General features: G+C 39.0%; 2 protein-coding genes across 6 annotated transcripts in view; one reads left to right on the forward strand and one right to left on the reverse strand.

The window, feature by feature from the left end:
• The window catches only part of Pgant2 (polypeptide N-acetylgalactosaminyltransferase 2), a 411,072-nt gene extending 408,970 nt beyond the window's left edge, over positions 1 to 2,102 (reverse strand). The window contains exon 1 of one of the 2 annotated variants that reach the window (XM_070094694.1): positions 1,940 to 2,102. In XM_070094694.1, the coding sequence (XP_069950795.1) occupies positions 1,940 to 2,044 (105 nt within the window). In that variant the 5' untranslated portion in view covers positions 2,045 to 2,102. The remainder of the gene's footprint in view (positions 1 to 1,939) is intronic. The other variant, XM_070094695.1, reaches the window with a different exon arrangement.
• A 316-nt stretch (positions 2,103 to 2,418) lies between these two features.
• The window catches only part of LOC128696468 (zinc transporter 6-like), a 72,387-nt gene continuing 52,420 nt past the window's right edge, over positions 2,419 to 22,385 (forward strand). The window contains exons 1-3 of one of the 4 annotated variants that reach the window (XM_070094691.1): positions 2,419 to 2,598; positions 9,679 to 9,731; positions 15,188 to 15,365. In XM_070094691.1, coding sequence (XP_069950792.1) covers positions 2,529 to 2,598; positions 9,679 to 9,731; positions 15,188 to 15,365 — 301 coding nt within the window. In that variant the 5' untranslated portion in view covers positions 2,419 to 2,528. Of the gene's footprint in view, positions 2,599 to 9,678; positions 9,732 to 15,187; positions 15,366 to 16,689; positions 16,775 to 22,385 lie in introns of those variants that run through there. The other 3 variants (XM_070094690.1, XM_070094692.1, XM_070094693.1) reach the window with 3 other exon arrangements.

Consider the following 22,385-nt stretch of genomic DNA (forward strand, 5'->3'; position numbering starts at 1 on the left):
AATCTAACCTCATTTTCATTCTTCAATCTGGCATGTCATTCAGTGGTTTCTGCGTGAAGCAGCGACACTGAGATAAAGCTACTTAAAGTTTTCCCATATTTTTACACCTGAATTATTCTTACTTAAAGTCATCAAATTCATTCCGATTTTTTAACTGAAACTTTTCTTCTGATTAAAAAAAATTCTGGTAAAACGTTGTATGAAGTTTCCAAATACTGCCTGTGTGTCTATCATTAACTCAATGGTATTGCCATATTTACTGTTATTCAGCAATAATGATACTTAAGTGTCACGTGTGTCTTATTCATCTGCTTGCTGGTGCTGTATACTGTTAATATAATGACTTTCTCCAGTGTATATAAAGATACACAAACTGCTTGGTGTATATATCCTGAGGGTTAAGAATAAGCCTCAACATCAGTAGTCAGCAGCAGTTCGTAGCCTGATAACATACAAGGATATAAACAATCATTGCTGTAACCATCTTGTAAAAAGACAAATACAATATGAAGTGCTCCTCTATTGATGTTTCGCGTACACAGTTGGCTTTAACAAGTCATAAACGTCATCAATAAAGGATACAATTTTGCTGCATTTCTCTCTTATTCCACCGTGCCGGTATTTTATACCATTTCTCTCCGGAGGGTCAGCCAAGTAACCTAAGATAACCCATTAAAGTCTGGGTCATCGGGTATCGTTTGTCTTATTTCCATTATGGTCCTTTAATCTTGTTTCCCAAGATGCAACCCACAACAGTACAACACCCAGGTATTTACTTGCTACAAGGAAAACAAGTGCAGCAGGTATAAGGAAACATGCCCAACGTGTCCACTCGTGCCGGGGATCGAACCACGAACACTTAGTATGTGAGCTGAGTATGCTATCAACCGAGATACAAGATACCATTTTATATTAGTGTAACAAAACATGACATACTCGGGAACTCTTTGTTAAGATTGTAGAGTAGCATATTGAATGTGTTTGAGGGTAATGTTTGTTTAGGAATGTTAAAAGTATATAAATACGTTTGTGCATATATGCGCAAGTTTTCTCGGTAGAATTTTACACAACTTTTTGAATGATTACCATTGTCTTACATAGTAACATATAGTGTATATGTAAATTACGTAAGATTAACGCAAATAAGTGAAATAAAGCGACTCATTTTCACTGGAGTATTAGTGTGAAGGTATATACGTACGCCTGTACTTGTCTGCACATAATCCTTTGGAGGTATATACGAGTGAACCATGTCTGCATATTCATTCCCGTAAATGTACCTGAAATAGAAGACTAATACCGGCGAACACCTCCACTTGCAAGAAAGCGCGCCATATCACATAAAAAATTTACAAAACAATAACAAACATTCGCTTTCAATATTTCGTAAATGTCTCTAGTAAAGTATGATACGTAATAAAAAAAAAGTAGGTAATAATGATAAGTTCGACTCTCTAAAGTCTAAACAGATAATGGGAATAAATTCAACCAATATATAAGTTGTCAGTCTTTGACTGACGAAAGTACTCAGGTTGGGTGATTTAGCACACACTAAAGGCAAATAATGGACAATTATTGGTTTATACTAAGCCAACCTCTAGTAGAAGACCCGCCCACCAGCCTACCATTACAACGTGCACAAAATCAATACTCCAGGCCTTTCAAAGGGGTTCTAACCATTGACTGCACCAATGTCAATATCTAACAGGCTTCTAACAATGGTAAATACTGGAATTTGAGATATGAATTAAGTAGGAAGTAATATAGGCTTGCAACAAGAGGGTATTATAGTGGGTGGCACTAGTGGCACTGTCCCTGGCATCATCACATCTCCACTGGTAGTTGTCTGGCAACGGAGGCAGCGTCTCAAGAATAATGTTTTCCTCAAATAATAACCTTACGCTTAATACTAACAAACAGTGAAACTCGTGTTACTGACCTTCACATCCTTGCTCGTGTTAAGATATACGACAACACCGAGTGTCCATACACAAGAAACGAATATGAAGAGTTTGCAGTTCCTGCGCATTTTTGTATACAACATCCGCGCACGGCGAGGGCGCGAGCCACACTGACTCCTCTGATGGCGACTCCTGGCACCACCACCAGTGCCAACACTTATACATATATACCTCTACATCTTCATTATACCCTCTAACACTCATTTGTGCTTCTCTACACAACATTTATCTCTTTAACAAAGATTCGGGCATTCTAGAAAAATATATAAATTCTCATTGCAATCAGCTGAGCATAAATGACCTCAGGACAAACTGTTTACTGTGAAAATAATCTTAATGTTTCATTGCTAGACAAAATTAATACAGAAAGTATTTTTTATTAAACAGTCTAAATATTCAATCCAAATAGATAAATTATGTAATTTATACAGTAACATTAGCGAATGTGACATCAGCAAAGTGAGCTGTGTAGCTGTGAAAACAACCAAGTCTTGTAATGTTTTTGATTGTCTACTCTGGTGGAGTTTCAATGACATATTTAAGAGTTAACTTGATCATTTCCCTGTCATGAGCACCTCACTCAGTCTAGAGGACGAGAAAATATGTTTACACAGCTCGCAGTCAGATTATTTAATTGGTAAGTTGGTATTCGGTGTACAAAAGTATTACCGTACATGTTAGCTTCAACCTTATGGTGTTTCTTGAAGTTATGTCTGCTAGGGTATTTTATGTTGGTTATTAACTATCAGTAATTACAGTCATATTGCACTCTTTGTTATCAAATTCATTTTATGAAAAAATTATACAATTTGAAATAACTTAGGGCTGCAGTGCGAATACTATTTTGCTATGATGGTTTATCCTAGGTTAAGTCTTCATAATGATGCTGTGCCAGTGCAGACGTTATTAAAATTTAAAACTAGTATGCAAAAAATCTGTAATAAAGTTACACCATTCCAACTACAACTTCTTTTCCCATAAAGATGTATTACTTAAAATACAGTAGCAAATTAGCAGTGTGTAGTACAGTATAAATACTATAGTTATGCAAAGTATTAAAATTGGTTTCCCCACTGTACCTGTTTGCCCATCAGTTTCTTTAGTGGTCACTGAAGATTCCTTTGAAATTTATTAGAGATTAAAGATTCTTTATTTTAGCATGGTACAATATTATTATTATAATCAAGGGGGAAGCGCTAAACCCGGAGGATTATACAGCGCCTGGGGGGGATGTGGAAGGCATTCAGGCTTAATTCGGGGAACTGGAGCACAGATCCAATTCCCTAAATCAAGAGCCCCTCACCAGCATCAAGGAACCTTCCTTGAGGGGAACTAGCATGGTACAGTGTAGAGAGATGGATGACATTTAGATGTGCATGCACAAAGCCCCCTTAGTATGAAGAACATTTCGGGTAAATAGGTATAACTGCATTTTTTTTTTCTGTGTCCTTAGCTTTGGTAGTACAGTGGACCCCCGCATAACGATATTAATCCGTTCCTGAGAGCTCATTGTTATGCGAAATTATCGTTATGCAAATGAATTTTCCCCATAAATAATGGAAATCAAATTAATCCATGCAAGACACCCAAAAGTATGAAAAAAAATTTTTTACCACATGAAATATACATTTTCCTACACACAAAGAGAAGGATACATGCACAGTAGTAGAGTAATACATGCACAGTATATATTGTGCATGTACTACTCTACTAAATGAAGAATAAATGACACTTACCTTTATTGAAGATGCAGCAATGACTGATGAGACACTGTGTCCTGGGAGTGCCTTTTCCTCCTGAGTACTGTAGGTCCTGTTTGGCATTTTCTTCCAGAACAGGCCTTATCACAGTGCAGCAGCAGCAGCAGCTGACAGTGCTACAGCAGCAGCAGCTGAAGGTGCAGCAGCTGACAGTGCTACAGCAGCAGCAGCAGCTGACAGTGCTACAGCAGCAACAGCAGCTGACAGTGCTACAGCAGCAGCAGCAGCTGACAGTGCTACAGCAGCAGCAGCAGCTGACAGTGCTACAGCAGCAGCAGCAGCTGACAGTGCTACAGCAGCAGCAGCAGCAGCAGTTGACCATGGTACCACAGTATTTCGATAATATTTCTCACCCTTTTTACCACAGGGTTGGCACTAGAAGCTTTCTTGGGGCCCATGGTCACTTATTTTGCAGATAAAATCACCAAAAACGCTGTAATAATACGAAATGTTCCGATTGTATGCTTGGATGTTACCGCGGAGGCTGGCTTGTAAACAATGCCACCGGCGGAACATGTGAGGCTGGCTCAGGCCGCACATTAGACGCGTCTCGGATGAATAGCGCTGAGCGGGTTTTTTAGCGGTATGCGAGGCAAAATCTTAGCGATAAAATGTATTGGTATGTGGATTTAACGTTATGTGATGCCAACGGTATGCGGGGGTCCACTGTATTCTTGTGAATAAGAGAAAAGTTAAAGAAGCTTTAATCTCTTGTTATCCCCCCAAAAAAGTTATTAATATGGAGTTGAAAGAGGGTTAATAACTTGTTTGATATTTTAAGGAAGTGGGACTTTGTTGCTGAAATAAACTGCATTATTAAAACATATGTTAATAGCTAGTTGTCATCCTTCAGGAAATGTAGATAAACTGCAATTCTTCAATGCACAGGAAACATTTTCCAAACAGTTGTGTCATTAGTATTGGTCAGTTGGTGACTGCTGCTAACATTTCCCAGTCCAGTATGTGATGGGTCTGAGCCCTTCTCATTGCAGTTCCAATTACAGTGGAACCTCAAATTTCAAACTTAATCTGTTCCAGGGGCTAGTTCTAAATTCGAAAAGTTTGAAAAGCGAAGCAATATTTCCCATAAGAAATAATGGAAATACAATTAATCCGTTCCAGAAACCCCAAAAATTTCACAAAAAAATACATTTTATAGAGATTATTTATAGTTTTACATACAGCAAATATAGTGTACAATTATGTATTAATAAATTTAAATAAACATATAAAATAACATTTTTACTTACCTTTATTGAAGATTGATGATGGCATCTGGAAGATAGGGAGGAGGAGAGAGGGAGTTGGGGTAAGTGTTTGGAAGGGAAATCCCCCTCCATAAGGACTTTAGGTATCAAAGCACTCTCTGGGGTTACTTCCCTTCTCTGTCTTTTAATGCCACCAGGACCAGCTTGAGAGTCACTGGACCCCTGACTCACAAAATAACTGTCCACAGTCCTCTGTTTCTGGCACCTCTTTAAGATTTCCCTAAAATGGGACATGGTTCTGTCACTGAACTTGTTGCAAAGATGGCTTGTTTCAGCTTGCTCAGGGTGGTACTTCTCCACAAACATTTGGACATCATTCCACGTGGCACAAATCTCCTTAATCTTCGAATTGGCATGCAACTTCCTTGCCTTTTCACAAATAATCATCTCTGAAACACTATCACCTGCCATCTCTTTATCTTTGATCCACACCAGCAACAACAACTCAACCTGATCGATTGTCTATGGTCTTTTTTTGGTTAGCATATTAACACCTTTTGCAACATCAGCTTCCTTGATTTGTAATTTCTTTGCCAGGGTAATAAAAGCGATGGTCGACTTGTTTTTCCCATACATCCTGGCAAGCTCAACAAGTTTCACACCACTCTCATACTTCTGTATTATTTTCTTCTTCACACCTTTGGTGTTTCTCACTTTCTTTACCACAAGGGTACCACTAGCAAGTTTCTTTGGGCCCATGGTAGCTTATTTCACAGTCCCACAAGCACTAAACACGATGAATTAATAGTAAAATGTTTGAATGAAGCACAGGTTAGTGTTCACTTGAGCATCAACAAAGCCAGACTGGCTCACGGCGCCTGCGTGGGGACGCAGACAGAGTGGGCTGGCAGACAGGTCCGATACCCGGCGGTTCGAAAATAGGGGCGAGTTGGATAATAGGGACAAAGTTGGTTTAAAAAAAGCGGTCGATTTTCGAAGAGTTCAATAAGTGATACGTTCGAAACATGAGGTTCCACTGTAGCATGGATCCCCTGGGTACCCTTCTGATTTTTTTTTTTTTTTTAGTTTGAAACATGTTTTGGTCCAGTGTCTGAGATCTGCAGAGGAGATCATGATTTGCTAAGTAGAGGTGAATAATGAAAGGGTTTTGGGAGGTTATTAGAGATTCTCTTGATGTTGGCAGTACTGTACCTTATTATACAGTTGATCCTTCATCAATGCAAGGGTTAGGGGTGCTGACCCCATGTGCAATAAAAACTTTGTGTATAACTTTTGACTCCTCAAAAACTTTACTAGTGGCCCACTATTGACCGGAAGCCTTACCTCTAACGTAAACAGTCAATAAACGCTCATTTTGTATGTTATATTATAAACTGTATTCTTAAAATATAGTAAGCTAGAGAAAAGAAAATGTTATTAAGAAAATCATAAGGAAAAGAAAATGCATTTACAGTACAGTACAGTGGACCCTCGACCAGCGATATTAATCCGTTCCTGAGTGCTCATCGTTAATCGAAATTATCGTTAGTTGAGTTAATTTTCCCCATAAGAAATAATGAAAATCAAATTAATCCATGCAAGACACCCAAAAGTATTGAAAAAAAAAATTTTTTACCACATGAAATATTAATTTTAATACATACAAACTGAAGAAGACATGCACAGTTACATGACACTTATCTTTATTGAAGATCTGGTGATGATTGATGGGATGGGAGGAGGGGAGAGTGTTGATGGTGTTAGTGTTTAGAAGGGGAATCCCCTTCCATTAGGACTTGAGGTGGCAAGTCCTTTTTTGGGGTTACTTCCCTTCTTCTTTTAATGCCACTAGGACCAGCTTGAGAGTCACTGGACCTCTGTTGCACAACATATCTGTCCATAGAGGCCTGTACCTCCCATTCCTTTATGACATTCCTAAAGTGTTTCACAACATTGTCAGTGTCACAATTAAACACTTGTTCAGGTTTCAATTCTTCACTGTCTATGTACTCCTTGAATTCCTGCACATATTTTTCAGCTGCTTTTTGGTCCAAACTGGCAGCCTCACCATGCCTTATCACACTATGTATGCCACTACGATTCTTAAATCTCTCAAACCAACCTTTGCTGGCCTTAAATTCACTCACATCACCACTAGTTGCTGGCATTTTTCTAATTAAATCCTCATGCAACTTCCTAGCCTTTTCACATACGATCACTTGAGAGATGCTATCTCCTGCTATCTGTTTTTCGTTTATCCACACCAATAACAGTCTCTCAACATCTTCTATCACTTGCGATCTCAGTTTCGAAAACATAGTTGCACCTTTGGCAAGAACAGCTTCCTTGATTGCCGTTTTCTTGGCCACAATAGTAGCGATGGTTGATTGGGGTTTTGTGTACAACCTGGCCAGCTCGGAGACACGCACTCCACTTTTATACTTAGCAATTATCTCTTTCTTCATATCCATAGTAATTCTCACCCTTTTTGCTGTAAGGTTGGCACTAGAAGCTTTCTTGGGGCCCATGGTGACTTATTTTGCAGGTGCAATCACTAAAAAGGCTGTGATAATATGAAATGTTCGGTTGTATGCTTGGAAGCGACCGCGGTGGCTGGCTGCCTTGTAAACACTGGCCAGAAGTGGACGCGTCTCAGACGGAACGAATAGTGTTGGTCGAGATTTTTAGCGCTAGTCGAGGCAAAATTTTTGCGTTAAAATGTATCGCTGGTCGGATTTATCGTTAATCGATGCCATCATTGGTCGAGGGTCCACTGTACTGTATTGTATTTATCGATACCATAAGTTTATGTCATCAGTTTACAAGATGAATCATCTGTCTGTTAGTACCTACATCAATATTGTCTTATATGATGCGAAACACTGCAGATGTCATACGTATTACTAACATTAGACATCCAAAATTAAAAGATAATGTGAAAAAAATCATATTTATTCATGATTTAATATTGCATCTTTACATATGTTTACATTTCTCTCGACTGCGAATGGAACATGTACAATATGTAATAATACTCTATTATTATTATTATTATTATTATTATTATTATTATTATTATTATTACTACTACTACTACTACAGGAATGCCCCACTTGTACTGTGGGTTAGGTTCCAGGCTACCACTATCAAGGGAAAATCACTGTAAAATGAAACACAGCTTTTTTTCCATTTTCAAATGCATATAAGAGCTTGATAACACTGTCATATATAAAGTGAGCATTAGAGCTAAGCCTAAAAAATTCATATACAGTATACATTACTTACCTTAAAATATTTTTGTCCTTAGCTTACAGTGAGTAGTGACTACAGCCTCTCCTCACTTAACAATGTACGTACTCTTTTACCGACAACTCGGACTTACGAGAGGCTCTCTGACCAGTATGCATACCTAAATAATGTATATTAGAGCTGATTTCCTTTATTCTGTTTATTACATTATACAGCACACTATAAACATTTAAAAATATACCAGAAATGTTATAAATGGTGCAAATGTGACATTTAAACAATATCAAACATGGTTGACACAAACCCACTACCATTATACTAGTATGCTCCTCACTTAGCAACAGATTCGTTTACGGATGTGGTCTTAGGAACGGAACTCCATCGTTAAGTGAGGAGAGGATGTATATTTATTGTAGGAAGTCCGAATAAATGAAGAATGGGTATAATTGAAAACTGCTGTATTAGTGAAATATGTACCATAAAGCGAAGCACTGTAAAGCGGAGCCTTACCTGGAGTCTACCTGAAGGGTATTCTGGGAATCAATGCCCCCATGGCCCGGTCCATGACCAGGCCTCCCGGTGGATCAGGGCCTGATCAACTAGGCTATTACTGCTGGCTGCACGTAGTCCTTCCTGTATATACGTATTATATTATTATTATATTATTGACCCTTGTGGATTTAGTGCTTAGTTATGATAATGATAATAATTATTACACATATATTACATTATTGCATCTTTACGTTTGTTTACATTTCTCTCGACTGCGAATAACAATAATCTTGAGTGCTACAAGTACATGTACAAGGTATACAGGCCTAATTAACATCAGTGACATACTACTAGGTAGAGAGCTCCTTGTTATGCAGAGCATTTCGGGCAAATTAGGTCAATTTTGTCCCAGGATGCAACCCACACCAGTCGACTAACATCCAGGTACCTATACTGGGGATCGACCCCTGGACCTCAGTGTGTGAGCTAAATGAGCTAGTAATCGAGATTTGGGTCATAGAACTTGTATGATATGTAATTATTTGTGTGCATAAATTTTAACTTTTTATGATAGATTTGTGTATATTTTATGGTAGTAAATGATAAAATACACTACATAGTATGTACATACATTTTATGCATTTGTGACATACAGTACCTAGTTTTTTCTTAATTTTTTCGGTCTTAAATCTCCAAAAAAAAATTCCAGTATTGGAAAGAATCTGCTTATATGTGGATCCACACAGTTTAAACCCATGTTGTTCAAGGGTCAACTGTACATAATTTTTATTTTACCAGGAGAAATATGCCTAATGTATTGTAAATACTATAGTGTTTACATCAAATGCTGGACTTGTGTTTAGAATGAATCTTGCTTCTCATCACCAGAGTTTGCACAGTATATGTGGTCTTTCAGAATGTTTTGTCCTATGGTGAATGGTACATAAACAGTGAAATTGCTCCAATATTTTAAAACAGTATATAAAACTTTCACCTCATCACCAACAGGAAATGGAGTACGGCAACGGGGAAATACTATGGATTGCGAGGAAACTCCACGAGTAAGTTCTCTACAAATGTATGGTTATGTTAATGAAAACGAAGATGAAAGTGAGGAAGTGAATGAATTCAAGCTATGTTTCTTAATACAGTGGTACTTCGAGTTATGAACTTTAATTTGTTCCAGAAAGCTGTTCAGGTGCCAATACCGAACAAATTTGTTCCCTTAACCCTTTGACTGTTTCAGGCCCCTCTCTGAAACTGTCATTCTGTCGCCAAATATTTGAAAAAAAAAAAAAATTTTCTTATGAAAATGTTAGGAATATTTTTCTGAGTGTTTTAAGCCTAAAAAAATTTTTTTGCCATCAGTACTTACCGAGATATAGAGCCGCAAAGTTTGCAGAAAGCGACGTGCGTACGGCAACAGCGGCGACTGCCGCCCACCCGATATTCTTTTATTTACTCTAATTCAAAGGTTTCTTGCATTTTTCAATATTTTTCTGTTCCAGGTAACTTATGTGGCCTGTGAGACCAATGTAAGGTGCATTCTTCAAATATACACTCATTGTTTACAACACAATAACAGAACAAACTTTATCACTATTAGTTTGTGTATACACTTTGTTTACACAAATAAACAATACAAAACAATGTTTATTACTATTGTTCCATAATATATATACATATGTACAGTCACTAAACACGTTCCTAGAACTGCTGCAGCTTGTGGAACTCTTTGAAACATGGGTATATGCAGAGGGGCACTTGACACTCCTCACACATAAAACGAGTGTCTGTGTGTTTGTGGGCGTTTTGTGGTATGCATATATACAAAACACCTCTTCTGAGCATTTTTCTTGGCAGTAGTAGGAGGCAGTTGCATGGGGTAGTGATCACCAGGCCTGAAATGAGATGACGTGTGTTGGTAATTTCGTGGGCGCTGGTTTATTACAGGTGTTGCTCCTTGGTACTTTGCAATTATTTGTCTGATTACTGACAAGCAAAATTCACCATATTTTGGTGTTTTGTTGGTCTTCAACTTGTATATGTTATAAGCATTCAGCATAGAGATATCAACAAGATGGAAAAAAGTTTTATATACCACTTATAACTCTTGCGTACACAGTTTGCAAACCCAATCTGCATGTCACATTTGTCCACTAAGCGCATATTGAGGTTGTAGTCCATGACAGCTGCGGGCTTTAGAATGGGTTCATTGGTCTCTCTGTTCTGCCTGTCACTGTGTACCATTTCGTTTCGGTGAACTGATGTCAATAATGTGACATCACGTTTGTCATGCCACCGAAATGCCATGATGTCATTGGCAGCAAAGGCTTGCACCTCACCTCTGCGAGTGCCAGCGTCGAACCTTGGCATATGTTTACGATTATGACGCACTGTGCCACACATGTCTGTCAAGTTCACTCGCAAGAAATCACTGAGTAAGGGGCTTGTGTACCAGTTATCAATAAATAACATATGCCCCTTACCAAGATATGGTTCCATCATTGTTCGAACCACATCACCAGAGATACTCAATAACTTCATGGTATCTCTCAAAGTATTACTGCCAGTGTACACAATGATATCCAAAACTAGACCACTTCTGCAATCACACAGTACAAATAGCTTTACACCAAAGCGTTTCCTCTTGCTTGGTATATATTGCTTGAATGAGAGTCTTCCTTTGAATAAAATCAAGGACTCATCAATAACAAGCTTCCTGAAGGGATAAAAATACATGCAGCACTTTTGTTTCAGGTACATAAACACATTTCTTATCTTATATAACCTGTCGCTTCTGTCAGGCTTGGTTTTGTCTGAAAAGTGTAACATACGTAACAGTATCAGGAAACGATTGACACCTATAATGTCACTAAAACCTGGAGTTGAAATCAGGCGTTCTGTTGCCCAGTATGTGGTGACAGTGTGCTTATACACATGTGGCATAAGCATTATTGTGGCAAAAAACAGGTACATCTCTGCCACAGTTGTCTCCTTCCACTTGTGTAGCCGTGATTTTGGTGAGAGAATTGTATTTGCCATGGTGTAATCACAGTATGTGTTTGTTTCCCTGACAATGATGTCCATCAGGGGTTCATCGAAGAATAACTCAAAGCAGTCCAGTTCACTGGCATTGTTCCCAAGTGGACATGATGGCTTTATTCCACTTTGTGTTTCATCAAAGTCATGGGGACTGGGAACAAACTCGTCACCGTCCTGCCAATCCCAGATGCAGTCTGCTGGTGGGGTCTGGATATTGTACCGTGGTTGTGGTTGTGCAGGTTGTGGTTGTGCAGGTTGTGGGAGTGCAGGTTGTGGGAGTGTGGGGTCGGGTGAGGCTGGTTGTTGTGCAGAGTCAGCAGCGTGGGTAGTAGCGTGGCCCGCTGATGGTGCCACATGGGCTGTGCCAACCTCACTATCACCACCACTGCCTGCTCCCTCACTCACATCATTCATACCCATCGTTACAATATTGTCATCTTCACTATCAGGTCGTGGTGTAGGGCCACGGGATGTGCTCCCAGAGTTTCTCCTTCCCCTTGGAACAACATATGAAACACTACCAGACCGCATGCTACATCGTACATACTGCCGCTTCACTGGGGAATATTCACCCTCGCTGTCACTAGAACTGCTTTCAATGACCTTGAAATCACTATCACTATCACATTCACTGCTATCATCTGGGTGTTGTACACGACCAAATAGTTTCCTCTTTCGTCCTGGTACAGGCGAACGTGAACGTGAACAAGCCGGCCCAGCACCAGAGGTGGAAGGTTGTGGGTCATCTAGGTTTTCATCACTAATTACGTTATCCTGGGCACTTTTTCCGGTAACACTCACTTCAAAACCCTGGAATTCACCGTCACTGACATTTTCATCGCTGTTAGAGCTATCACTTGGGAACAAAAGACCTCCAATCCGCCGAGGAGTGAGGAACTTCTTACCGAGAGGCATGGTGAAAATGGACTAACAAGATGGCGTTCCCACAATGCACCGCTGGGTCCCAGATTTTTTTCACAGGGTGCACACCGACCGCTGAGACCCATTCTCTCTCATGTAGGCCTACCAGGCCTTTCCCACTTGATTTGAAGCCGCTAGAATTTGTGCGTATAAATACGTCAGAAACATTGGCTCGTAAGACGTATTTATACGTCGTAAACAGTCAAAGGGTTAAGGAATAATGTAAATTAGATTAGTCCATTTCAGACCCCCAAAAATACACTCACAAAAGCACTTACAAAAATACACTTACATAATTGTTCGAGTTGGGAGCTGTTTGAAACTCGAGGCACGACTGTACATTATATACATGTACATGTATATATTTTGTGTACATGATATTGACCAAATGTATACAAGCTGTATGTTATATACAGATCTTACGGTATCTGATGACTTGTTTGTAGTTACAGGGGCAGAGCCATGTACTTGGTGTCCCGTTTTAATACAGTACACCATTTAATTTGCATCACAGGGCAGCATCCCTACGGTCTTTTATTATATAATTCTTATGCAAGTCAGTGATCCACCTAATACCCCAGGTACTTCCCATACCTCTAAACCTGTTCTGTTTGCAGATGACCTCCCTTTTTTTTTATCTTAAATCCAGATCCAGTTGTCCTTAATTTTTAATAATGGGCTTGTAAAGATAATTGCTGTACTACTTGGAAGACAAGATGAGGAAAAATTCTTAGTTATAAACCTTGATGGTAAACTAAAAATTCAACATTTATAGCTAACACATATGTAAAAAGAAAATATTAAAACTGGGCATTCTTTTAAAAATGTTTTACTATGTATACCTCAAAAAACATTACTCTGTACTACTCTCTAATCAGCCTTTACATCACTTACGGTAAGTGTGCATGGGGTTCTACACTAACAAATCACCTAAAACTCTGAAGTCTTCATGGCATAGATCAACAAGGTGCTGAACACATTCTTTAGGGATCCTGGTCCTTGTTGACATGATAGCATCACCAAGTTGCTGCAGATGTTTTAGCTGGCAGAATCTCCCATTCCACCACATCCCAAAGGTTTATACGAAATTCTGACCCTACCATCTGTATGTCACAGCAGAAATTGCAGTTCCTCAGACTAGGTAACATTTTTTCAGTCTTTAGCAGTCCAATTTTGGTGAGCATGTGCCCATTGTACCATCAGTTTTGTATTCTTAGCTGACAGGAGTGAAACCCAGTGTGGTGTTTTGCTGCTCTAGCCATATGCTTCAGTGTTTAGTGTGTTTTGCATTCAGAGATGCTCTTCTTCATACCACTTGTAACGTTTAGTTAATTGAGTTGCCGGCACCTTCTCTTACATTGAAGGATTTGGTAGGAAAGACGTAACAGCATTGGATGTCTACTAGGGTATCATGTTAGACTCCCCATATTCCCTCATGGACCCCCTTCCCCCACCCTCCATGCCTCCAGACCTAAGGAATAACAGTAAATCACAAATTTTCCACACCTTCCTGTCAGCCTGAACCAATTTGACAAGCTTCCTCTGGCCTCTGTCAGTAACAAGGCATTTTTCACCCACATAACTGCCACTCATTTTTCACACCATTCTCTGCAAACTCTAGAGATTGTTGTGTGAAAATCTCAGAGAGATGTGCAGCATCTGAGATATTCAAACTACCATCAATCTTTGTCTTTCCACAGTCAGAGTCACTAAGATCACATTTCTTCTCCAGTCTTATGTTTGCTCTGAACAACTGAACCTTTTGACCATCTCTGTATGCTCTTAGGCAGTAAATTGATGCCATGTAATTGGCTGATTAGATATTTGCATTACAGAGCTGGTATACAGGTGTGCCTAATAAAGGGGCCACTAAGTATATATCTGCTCTTTTTCATGTCTCTTTATGAGGGCATTTTCAGTGCCTGTTGTTCCTCAAAAATCAACCCACCTAACAAGCTTCTATCATTCAAGCTGTCAATTTTCATCAGAAATAAGATTGTAGAGACAAGTTAAAAGAGAACACTAATTCTGGAGATACAAGAATATGGGGAAATTCTGGGTAAGTATGACAAACTAAGCACTGTACTGAAGCTAGACACCACAAGCATTGCTATTCTCCTGTAATTACAAATACTAATGACAAATAGGGCAGTCTTGCACTTGTCAAAAATCTTGTGTTAAAAAAGTATTGGAAATGAAATCTTAATGACTTTTCGTCATTTCTGGAATACTGTATTGTTTAGTCAAGTGTTTATCCATTTTTCATCTCTAATTTGCATGTATGTGATTTGTTCCTGCCACTATATTGTAACCTCCTTTAAAGATTTGTATGAGAAACTAAATGATGTACTGTTATGAAGAATGAACACTACGAACATAGATTGGCTCTTGTAACTCCGTATATACTTGCACACAATCAGAATTTTAACCAGAATTTACAGAATACCATATAATTTAGGTTTATGGTGTGTCAGGGCCATGTTAAACTATTAGTCATTATGAATATGCTGAGGTTTATACAGTGAATATAATGTATATATTTTTTTTACAGTATTTTATTCGCCCATTTAAGGAGGGTGCAGCCACAATGTCATCATTTCAGACATTTATTAAAGAAGTAACTTGGCTTTTTCATCAGCGAGAGGCCCAGCAAACACTTTTTCTTGTGTCCATTAACCTAATGACCACCCTCCTCCTGCTTTCATGGTGCCACACTACACGCAGTATGGGTAAGCTTCCTTATGGTCATTGGTTTAAAAATTGTGAATGTTTAACTGTTTACATGTTATTTTAAGATAAGAGAAAGATAGTTGGCTCTTGATAAATGCAGTTAACTGTTGTATATTTGTGCCTTGCATTGCATGATAGCCTTTTTTGAAATTTAGTGATGTGTTATGTTCTAGATAATCAGTGGTAGTAAGAAAGACACTTGTTTGCAGAGAGACTTTTATTACTACATTTCATCTGGGACTGGACTTTTATTGTGTACATGTATACAAAACCTCAAGAGGTACACTGCCTCATACAGCAAAAGAGCACCCTGAGGTCAGGCTTGGGAAGGATCACAAGTGATTCTTTTTCTCTTAGGAAGAGAGACAGTCAAACAGTATGCATAATAGGTACAGATATGTGGACAGGGAGCAGGAAAGTTAATCCCATAGGAAACATTTTTATTATATAGACCATGTACCATATGAGTGATGACACCTGCCAGTGTGTACATTCCCTTAGTTTTGTTTGATAGTATTAGATAAATAAATAGTAGCTGCTTGTAAAATCATGCATTCAGTTTTGTCCTCCTGATACCACTGTAGTCCTGCACTTTAGTTCATGATATGCAACTGGATTGTGATGAATAATGCATGCATTGTTAGCATTCATCCTGTAAGTATATTTGTGTTCCTGTAGGTGAGTCTGAAAGTCATTCCCTGTCTCACCAATGTATACCTTACTACATCCCTCACACAGAATGCTGTAAACCCCTGCAGCAGTGGTACTCTTGGGTCTGTGTGGTCTGGTGATGTCTTAGATGATTTTGTTGGTTATGACAGCAATGTGCATGTTGACTTTTCAGAAGATAGGGTTGATACTCAAGGCAACCTACCCTGTGGGGAGGACAAGACAACAATCAATATTGGCATTTTTTCCTAGGATAGGTGTGGATCATTATGTCTTTTTTTCAACCTCTACCACCGTTACACTACTTACTACTACTACCACCACCCGCCGCTGCCGCCACCACCACCACCACCACCACTGCTTCTACCTTTATTCCTCTCCTTTGTTCTCCCTTCCCTGTCCTCTCTCATATATATACTGAATCCCCTTCATTCTTCTGCATGACTAGTTAATGGCCAAAGTCAGACCAAAATGTCGTCATGAGTTTTTTTTCTCTTTCGTGTGGGTTATTTGTGTATACACTGTATTCTTTATTTAGTATTGTATTATTATTATTATTATTATTATTATTATTATTATTATTATTATTGTTTTATTATTTTTCCTCCATCCATATTCATTATTTTAAGATTATCCAAAAATTTGCTAGTACAGGTACAACACTGATTTTCTGGCAGTGGATGGTCCTACACCTCTTTTAGTCTGGACAAAATTACACAGGTGGCCACAGATGGCATGGGTAGGTCGCGTGCACTTGTATTGTTTACGCTGTAGTTGTTGGTGGCGATCCCCTGATTTTGTGCTATTCTCAGCATGTTTAGCTAATATTTAACCCTAGTTATGACTTCTAAGAAAGACATAGGTGTCAGTGGTGGAGTTAAGCATAAACCTCAGTTCATATTGATACAAGATAGGGTCAAATTATTGAATAAACTGGACCGTAGTGTTTCCATGTGGAAGTTGTGTAACATGTATGGAACTGGTGAAGCAGCCGTTTGATATGAAGAGGCAAAGGAACCAGTTATTGAAATTCTATGCAGAGAGTTATTCCAAAAAGCAAATGATCTTAAGAAAAACTTTGAAAGGTAGCAAGAGTACTGAGGATGACTGAGTGATGATGGAATTGTTTAGACAGCATTGGAGTGATGGAGTGGACTTGTCTGGTAGGATGTTAATGGAACAAGCTCAGTTCTTCCATAAATAACTTAAATTAAAATATGAGTGTAACTATAATGAAGGATGGCTTCAAAGTTTTAAGAAGCGTCTTGGAATTTCCATGTGTAAAGTGTGTGGAGAAAAATGATCTGCAGACCACAAAGGAGCTGCTGAGCACGTGGACAAATTTGTGAAGATTGTAGCTGTCAAGCACCTCTGTCCTGAACAGGTATATAATGCAGATGAAACTGCATTATATTGGCAGTGCACACCTAGGACATTAACAACAGAAGATAAAGAAATGCCCAGAGGATTCAAACAATGTAAGGATAAAGTTATGATCTTAGGGTACTCAAACAAAGCTGGCATACACAGGCATAAGCCATTGGTGCTCAGGAAGAGTAAATGCCCTAGGGCCTTGAAAGGCATTGAAATTTACCCAGTAATATAACATGCAAATAAATATGACCAGATTACCACTGAATTTTACCTTAGAGTGGTTTGAAAAGTTTTTTGTGCTAGAAGCCAGAGCACATTGCATGTCTGTAGGCCTACAAGAAAATTGAAAGAGTTTTCTTATTGTGGACAATTGTTTAGCTCCCCAGTAAAATTGAACTCGTGTATGAAAATTTTAATACCACCAAACTGTACATCACTTATTTTACCCCAAGACCAAGGAATACTGCACTCTAAGCTTTCCCTTGCAACACCACAAATCCATGACGAAACAGTCAACTATTAAACGGTAATCACAACCTTCAACTTGCAGACCTAATGTGATCATTTCTAGTTTCAGTAGTACTGCAACTTTCTTTGTCAGTACAGTAATTAGTAAACCTGTTTCATTTATTCTAATGTTTAATTAAAGTTTCTAGCAGTCCATGGTGGGTCATAGGTGTATTGTTGAATTATCATGTAACCTCTGTTGGTCTGGCAAAATCGATATTTAAACAAGTCCTAGGAACCAAGGGTGATGGAAAATCGGTATTGTACCTGTATTGCATAGTAATTGCCTACTATTGCGTTTGTTGTTTTTCACAATTTTTTTGTTGTATGTAGTTACTCCTAAGAGCTTATTTTACTAGATACATAGAAAGTATTTTTTTTTTTCAACAAACTGGTCGTATCCCACCAAGGCAGGGTGGCCCAAAAAGAAAAACGAAAGCTTCTCTTTTTTAAATTGAGAAGGGGTTACTAGCCCCTTGCTCCCGGCATTTTAGTTGCCTCTTACGACACTCATGGCTTACGGAGGAAGAATTCTGTTCCACTTCCCATGGAGAATTTAAAGTATTATCACATAAATTTAATGGAGCCAATTTTCATTTGCCCAGTTCTGTTAGAGGGTATTTATCTCCCCATGTTAAATTCCCTTTTCCATGGATCCAAATGGTGTACTTCCAACAGTAGTGAAGAAAAGACGTATTGTAGAAAATTTTTTACTGTTTTGGGACAAAGTGTTCCTCAAGAAATGGCTCTACACAGAGCAAAATATTGTCCAAATAAAAGCTTGTTCTGCAATTTATATACTGTATTTTCTTTTCCGTTATTCATTTATTGCTATCTTCACTCAGTTTACCTAAATCTTACTTTTTTACATAATTTTTCTGCATGGTGTTCTTGCATCATATACAAGCATATTCATAAACCATTAGCTCTTTATTTCTTCTGGCTCATCATCAAAACACTAAAGAACAAGGTAGGAGACCTAAATAACTTACCACCACTCGTGTATACAAAAGCTTCTCATGTGTTGGCACCCATTATTGCAACTCTCTTTAACAAGTCTGTTGAATCTTCATCCTTTCCATCCATACTCAAGACAGCAAGGGTTACCCCGATCCTCAAAGGAGACAGTCCAGTTGAACTGAATAACTATAGACCTATATCAAACTTTCCCCTAATATCTAAAATTTTCGAGAAAATAATTCACAAGCAAGTTTACTCCAACTTAGTATCTCACAACATACTTAACCCATGCCAGTTTGGATTCAGGCCAAAAAGTACTACTAATGATGCAATTATACATATGCTTGAAATTCTATGTATTATACATATGCTTGAACCTCTATATATGGCACTCAGAAAAAATTAAATTCCCCTGGGACTTTTCATAGACCTATGAAAAGCATTTGATACAGTTAACCATGACCTCTTGCACCTAAAACTTGAACATTATGGAGTCAGATGACGCTTGATTACTTAAAATCTTATCTCAGTAATAGACACCATTGTATATACACAAATGGTGTTACCTCTACTACACAACCTGTTCTTGTTGGAGTCCCACAAGGTAGTGTCCCTGACCCGCTTCTCTTTCTCATTTACAACAGTGACCTCCCAGATGCATCTAAACTCCTTAACCCTTTCAGGGTTTCCGACATGCTAGTACGGCTTACGCGCCAGGGCTATTGACCTACTAGTACGTGTAAATTCTAGCGCCTTCAAATCTAGCGAGAGAAAGCTGGTAGGCCTATATACAAAAGAATGGGTCTATGTGGTCAGTGTGCATAGTATAAAAAAAATCCTGCACCACACAGTGCATAATGAGAAAAAAAAACTCTGACCGTGTTTTTGGTTTAAAACAGCAACTTTGCACTGTATTTTCGTATGGGATTTATGGTTGTATTCTAGTTTTTCTGGTCTCATTTTATAGAATGGAAGGCATATTACAGAAATTGAGATGATTTTGATTGGTTTCACAATGAAAAGTACATAGAAATTGAGCTCAAAGTCGCAGAAATGTTCGATTTTTGCCAAAGTTCAAAAGTAAACAAATCATGCCACACGTCTAATACACATCAACTGGTGAGTCTAATATTCTTTCACAGTGCGTTGATATTATTCATACCATATCTACACCATTTCTACACTAATGCAGTAGTCTGCATAACAATAAATCTTCTATTTTTTTGTGAGAATAAAAATTCAAAGCGGAAAGCAAAAGAAATGTAAGAGGGGCCTAGGGACATGACTAATGAACAGAGGAAATGTTGTTTTAGTACCAGGAATGTCTGTCTTGTTTATTCTGGACCCTATTTTGAAATTGGCATCTCTTGAAATTTGTGTGAAATTCGCAAAATTGCCAGTTTCTGACCACTGTATTGGATAGTTGAAATCAGTAAATAGGTGGTTTCTTATACTCATTCGATAGAAAAAATGGAGTTCTAGAGAAATAGTTATGATTTTTGTCGGCTAGTACAGTGGAATTGACCGAAAATAGGGCTCAAAGTGGGCAAAATCGCCAGTGCGTAGACATCGTCAAGACCACTAACTTCATGAGAGCATAATTCTGTAAGTTTTCCATCAAATTTCATAATTTTGGTGTCATTATGATCGGGAAAAGATTCTCTATCATTTCGTAAGAAACTAATTTTTTTTTTTTTTTCCCAAAAAATTTTCGACCCTGAGAACAAATTTAGGAGAGGGCCTCTCGACCCTGAAAGGGTTAAACCCATTTTATTTGCACATGACACTACTTACATCTTCTCTTATCAAACCCAACTATACTAAGAGACACTGTAAACAACAAACTAATGAAAATATAGTGGACCCTTGACCATTGGCATTAGTCCGTTCCAGAGAGCTAGCTGTTAGTCGAATTTGCAGTTGGTCGAATTAATTTTCCCCTTAAGAAATAATGGAAATCCAATTAATCCGTTCCAGACAGCCAAAAGTATTAAAAATATAATTTTTTTCTACGTGAAATGTACATTTCCCTACACAGAAAAAAAATTAGACATGCACAATACATACATAGATAAAGACAGTGGACCCCCAGCATATAATATTAATCCGTTCCTGAGAGCTCATCGTGTGCCGAAATTATCGTAAGGCGAATTAATTTTCCCCATAAGAAATAATTGAAATCAAATTAATCCGTGCAAGACACCACAAAGTATGAAAAAAAAAAATTTTTACCACATGAAATATTAATTTTAATGCACACAAACTGACACTTAACTTTATTGAAGATCTGGTGATGATTGATGGGATGGGAGGAGGGGAGAGTGTGGAAGTTGTTAATGTTTAGAAGGGGAATCCCCTTCCATTAGGACTTTAGGTAGCACATCCTTTTCCGGGGTTACTTCCCTTCTTCTTTTAATGCCACTAGGACCAGCTGACCATGGTGCAGCAACAGCTGACCGTGGTGCAGCAACAGCTGACCGTGGTGCAGCAACAGCTGACCATGGTGCAGCAACAGATGACGGTGGTGTAACAGCAGCTGACTGTGGTGCAGCAGCAGCTGACCGTGGTGCAACAGCAGCTCACCATGGTTCAGCAACAGCTGACTGGTGCAGCAACAGCTGACCGTGGTGCAGCAACAGATGACGGTGGTGCAGCAGCAGCTCACCGTGGTGCAACAGCAGCTCACCGTGGTTCAGCAACAGCTGACTGGTGCAGCAACAGCTGACCGTGGTGCAGCAACAGATGACGGTGGCGTAGCAGCAGCTGACTGTGGTGCAGCAGCAGCTGACCGTGGTGCAACAGCAGCTCACCGTGGTTCAGCAGCAGCTGACTGTGGTTCAGCAGCAGCTGACTGTGGTTCAGCAACAGCTGACTTTGGTGCAGCAGCAGCTGATCGTGGTGCAGCAGCAGCTGACCGTGGTTCATCAACAGCTGACTTTGGTGCAGCAGCAGCTGACTGTGGTTCAGCAGCAGCTGACTGTGGTGCAGCAACAGCTGACTGTGGTGCAGCAGCAACTGACCGTGGTTCAGCAACAGCTGACTTTGGTGCAGCAGCAGCTGACCGTGGTGCAGCAGCAGCTGCATCACGGTACAGTGGTGTACTATGTACCCCAAACGGCACTTCTTGCTCTTTACCACTACCACTCTTTCATCTACTCTTACTGCACCTATGGTATTTGTGTATGGGGTTCAACTACAGCAAATCACCTGAAACCTTTAATTGATTACCAGCTCCTGCACCAGGCAACACACTCCACCCTTTGTTAAGAGCTTGAACTTGCTTAATATACAAAATATCCACACACATCATTGTGCCTACTACATACACAGAACATTATATCCCTATATAAACCCTCCTCTCAAACTCCTCCTTGATAACTACAACAGAACGCACAGGCATAACACAAGGCACAACACACACTTTGATATCCCTCGTGTCCATCTCTCCCTATGCAAAAATGCTATGCACATAAAGGGCCTAAAGATCTGGAATTCATTGCCTGAACATA

This window comes from Cherax quadricarinatus, chromosome 47 (assembly GCF_038502225.1).
Source record: "Cherax quadricarinatus isolate ZL_2023a chromosome 47, ASM3850222v1, whole genome shotgun sequence".
Lineage (NCBI taxonomy): Eukaryota > Metazoa > Arthropoda > Malacostraca > Decapoda > Parastacidae > Cherax > Cherax quadricarinatus.